Raw genomic sequence first — 5,492 nt, forward strand, 5'->3', positions numbered from 1 at the left:
TCTTTCACTGTTACTGTTGTTAAAAATTCGAAAATTTTGAAGCACTATATATCTAAATCGATCCCTCAAATCTTTTTTCTTTGATATACTATTTATCAATACATAACTAGGTAGTATATATTTTATACATTAAAAGAAAATCTCAAATTTCTATTGTTACTATTGTATATGTCGAATGTTATCGTTGTAAATTTAATAAATCTTAAATAACATCAGAATGTAATTTTTTTAAACAAATTAAAGTTTCTCTTCTCTATGAGTCTCTTATACTTTTTTATTTTCATTCTGTTTTCTTATACTTTGATAATGTTTTGTAAAAATAGTCTTTTAATAAATAGGATTTATTCAATTTATTAAATTCTAGAAATACAATAATTACTCGGGCTCATAAATATAATTTATTACATAGTTTAAATAAGAATTGATTTAAATATTAAAAATAATTATATAATTATATATAGAAAGACTATTATTTTTCGATGATTTTTAAAAATATATATTTTTAATTTTTTTCTTAATATGTAGTAAATACGAATAAAACTGATAATTTTATAATCCTAATTTTATAACATTATAATCTCAATTATTTTAATTCTAGTCGTCCAAGAATTATTTTTTGAAAGATTCGAAAAAATCAAAAATTCGGAAAATTCAAATTTTTTATTTTTTTTCAAAATAAATCTAAATGTAGTAAAATATATATACTAAAGGAATAAAATAAATTGTTATAATAAATCATATTACATATTATATATAATAAATAATATATATATATAATATTCTATAGAAAATTTTAACAACATTTAAATTTTAAACAAATAAATTTTTTGAACATTAAAAATCGAAATTTAATCATTCTTCTTTTTCTTTTTTTTATAAAAATAATTAAAAATTTTTAAAACTTGAAATGTGAAAATAAATATAAATAAATCTAAATAAATCTAAATATATTCATAATTTTTTGCAGGAGGAATATAGTCAACGTAGACGTCTATCTACTCCAAGCGACAGTCCCAGTCCTCCTAGAACAACGAGACTTTCTAGATCTACAGGTACATTGACTAGAGAAGAGGAATCCTTTTGCGAATCAAATAACACTCTCACTAAAAAAAATCAAGGACAGGAAGTTGAGAGAAAGGGTTGGTTTAAATCTCTGTCTAGGAAGAATAAATCGAATATCAAAGTGAGTTTTAATTCCCATGACATATGTTATCTTCTGCGTATGGTATTTCATATATTCAATTGTACAAATTTTGTACAATTTTATATCAGAGTAACAAATATCAAAATAAAAATATTAAAAATATTATTGAATTCATAAAAAAAAATGATAATTTTAAAACAATAATTTTAATAATTTGAATATCAATATTAGAATTTCAATTTAAAAAAAGAAATAAAAATGAAAAAGGTTAAAAATACTTATTTAATGTTACTTATTTATAAAGATGTAAATATATTCTAAAAATTAAATACACGAATAAGTTTATAAAAAATAATGAAATGTATTGCAGCTTTGATAATTGATTTGAAATTCAAAATTTTACTTTAGTTTATATTGTGAAAGATTATAAATAATATAATATATAATATAACATATAAATATAACAATAAAATATAATATTTCTAATAATTCTATGTATGTAATAATAAAATAATTTAATTTATAACATCACTTGAGTATTTTATCTTTAAGAATTTCTTAAAAACCATCTAGAATGGTTCTCAAAACTAATTCTGTAACATATTTAACTTTTTTTCAAAATTAAGAAAATAATATTTTAATTGAAATGCGAATTTTTCAATTAGATTGAAATGTATATAACACATAATATCACAGTAAATACTTTCACAATGCGAAGTTCCATGCGAAGATTAAAAATTAAAGAATTATAATTTTAACTAATTGATTTTATAAAAAAAATTTTTTATTTTATTTTTATTTCGTTTTAAATATATCAAAAGACTTAATAAACAAAGATTTGAAATTATAAAATATTTTGATTTTTATAAAATATTTAGTTTCTATATCTTTCTAATTGTCAATAAATAATTTCAAATTGTCAATAATTATATACAATTATATTGTTATTATATTCATAAAATACTTTGGAAAATAGTTTACTTAATAAATAGATACTAAAAAATAAAATAAATACAAAAATAAATATATAAAAATATCTATTAAAACTTATTTATTAAATTACAAGTAATGTAAATTTGCGTTAGTTGAAGACAGAAACAAAGTTCGATAATTATTAGATTCATTCTATTTGTATCTTACTTAAACAAATCAAATTTCAATTCATTATTCTTGATAAAATCAACCTTCTAAAGACAATTTTCCATGAATATATATTAATATCCTATGACATATAAAAATATAAAGAATATATAAAGATATTTAAAATATATTTCAAGATTTATATATGTATATTAAATAAAAAAATCAGTAAATATAAATCAAATAAAATAAGATCGAAAATTTAACTATTTTCAAAATATAATTATATTTTGTTTTATGTTAGCATCATGATTGATTTATCTCTGGTTTTTCAATATTACAAAAAATGTTTCACATGTTTTTTTTTCATTTCTATACAATCTCAAATTATTTGACGAGTATGCTGTTTTCGTTATTAAATTATATATATATTAATTCATATATTAAATTATTTTTATGAAGAATTGACACAATTCTATTATAAAGTATATATAAAAATTAAATAGAAATATTCTAAAAGCATTTATAAACTGAAAAATATTTAATGGAATGTATAGAAATTAATAAGTTAATCATGATACTAATATAAAGCATAAAATAATTATATCTCAGAAAGAGTTATTACTTACTATTGTTTTTTATTTAATATGATATATCTTATATATGAATTTTGAATTTGACTTTTTTTTTAATAAACAAAGTTTATATAAATATGTAGAATAATCTAATTAAATTTTATATACCTTTGTTGATTTTAGAGATATAAAATGTCATTGGCAAGAGTTATTCAATGTGGAGAGTAATAATATGACAAAAAATTTCTTTTACAGATAGAATATTTAGTTAATTTTAAGGACATCTTCTTTTTTGAATGATCATGGAGATTATATATTTTTTAATATTAATTGATGACAGTTTGAAATTTTTTATAAAAAAATATTACTCTATATATGTCTAAAAATTATATATAATATAGATATCTTAATTTGAATTTTGTAAATTTGATCATGAGAAACAAGGAACATATAAAGTGATATTTACATACTGTCTATTCATTTATTTTTTATATAATAAATTTTATAATTTAACTGTTAATATCAATTATTTTTTCGAAGATTTATATAGTTTTTGAATATTTTCACTATATTTAAACTATATGTATTTAATACAATTTTTTAATTTATCAATGATCATTTCCGTATTTTTGTGTTCAAGATTTTCTTCACAATTTTCAATTATGTTTAAATTAGGAATCTTATTAGCTAGAACATAATTTTCTCTCTATTAATAATATATTTTCATTATTGTAATATAAACTGAAACATTGTTTTGTTAAAATATGAACTTATGCCAACAATTCTTATTTATTTATTTATTAATAAATATTGTTTTTATTATTGAATACTATAATTTATAGTTTTTACTATTATGAACATTTTCGTTTATTCATTTATTGAATTAATGAATATACTATACTATTAATTCGGCTTGCTATAAATTTTATATCTTCTATTATTCATATAGTGATAATTCAAAAAATTTTATTTTCAAATCCAAAACTATTCGAATTAAATCTTTTCATTAATAAAAATTATTCTTTATTACTTTTTTCAAAATTTATAATTTTTATATTTTTTATTTTTTATAAAATTAACTGTGTAATATGGTTTATACATTGATCAAACGAAGAATATAAAATTTTAATTTTTTTATTAGTTTTTTTATTAGTTATTAGAGATATTAATAAAAAAAATTTTTTAAAATATAATACATTGAATTCTATACATGTATTTGCAATCTAATCTTAGCATAATCTTAGCATAATGTGAGTATTATTTCTATAAATATATCGCAATAACGTTCAAAATATAAAAAAACAAAACCGTTCAAAATATAAAAATCTATTTCTTTATGAATTATAATTACAAAAATATATATAAATGATGTTGATTAAATATTATTCATTGTAATTTTGATTATCCAAGAATTGTTTTATATTTTGTTTTTATATTCTGCAAATTGTAAGAATATATATATAAATATTAAAGCTATTTTGTCATTATTTACTGGACAATTGATAACGATTACTACAATAGATAATTATATATTATTTGAATAAACAGTATATAATATGTAATTAGTAATATTTTTAACTAATTGAATATATATTACTGAAAAAGTTTAAAAGAATTAAGAGTTATATCAGACATTTATAAATATTTAAAATTAAAATATTATGTTTAAAATTTTCTTATCCTCTTATTTAAAATTTCAAATCAATGGATCAGCAATATCTTTTGAAATATCTTATGTTAGCACCAATCCGTGAAGCTATAATATATATATTATAATATAGTAATAAAATTGATTATATTATAAAATCCATATTATAAAATATTAATAATATTATTAACAAATTGTATTTTAAATAATCAAGAGCAAATATGCCAATGAAATTTTACATTTATCACTATATGAATTTATGAGGTTAAATTAATAATTCAATATGTCAAGATATTTTTTTAATCCGAATGTTCAATGATTCAAAAGTTTAAAACATTTTGCTATTTCGAATAGTTCAACAAATTAAGATGTTTTCTTAGTCTGTTCAATAATTAAAGATTAAAAATGTTCCAATTTTTTTCGAATTTTACAAACACTTATGCTTTTTAAAATCCTTTTCATGTTCATTTCGCAAGATCATGGATCCTCGGTATGTGCAACAATAAGTGGCCAATAACATTGTAAATCAATCTCTTAGTTATGCAAGACTCCCAATCTAAAGAAAATTCTTAAAATTAAATTGAAAGATTATGTTTTCAATTTAAAAAATTTGCTAAAGTTCGTTATTTCTAGAAAAATTACACAGTGATTCACGAATGGTTGTTATAAATTTATTCGATTGATATTGATTTGAGATTGACATGGTTGAAAAATATCGTCTTAAGTCCTAAAACTATATTCACACCTTAGTCGAAATATTTCTAAAAAATATACAATTCCAAGAGTTTTTTTTCTTAAATTTTTTTCTTAAAAACTATTTTTACATGATATCACTTTGTATTCAGTGTTTTAATACTTTGAATTTTAAATTCTTAATTTTTAAGAAAAATAAATATATTACTTTTATATATATATATATACAATATATAATTATATATATAATTTAAATAAATAATATAATATATTATTTATTTATTTATATTATATTTATATTTATATATAAATATATTATTTATATATTATTTATTATATATAAATAATATAT

The 5,492-nt window shown here is 17.5% G+C and overlaps 1 protein-coding gene across 2 annotated transcripts in view; it reads left to right on the forward strand.

Moving 5' to 3' along the window:
* LOC102680246 overlaps positions 1-5,492 on the forward strand; it is a 20,782-nt gene that overhangs the window by 10,027 nt on the left and 5,263 nt on the right. For both annotated transcript variants that reach the window (XM_006612752.2, XM_006612751.2), the window contains exon 2: positions 968-1,183. In XM_006612752.2, the coding sequence (XP_006612815.1) occupies positions 968-1,183 (216 nt within the window). The remainder of the gene's footprint in view (positions 1-967; positions 1,184-5,492) is intronic.

Source organism: Apis dorsata, unplaced genomic scaffold, assembly GCF_000469605.1.
Source record: "Apis dorsata unplaced genomic scaffold, Apis dorsata 1.3 scaffold_121, whole genome shotgun sequence".
In the NCBI taxonomy this organism is placed as follows: domain Eukaryota; kingdom Metazoa; phylum Arthropoda; class Insecta; order Hymenoptera; family Apidae; genus Apis; species Apis dorsata.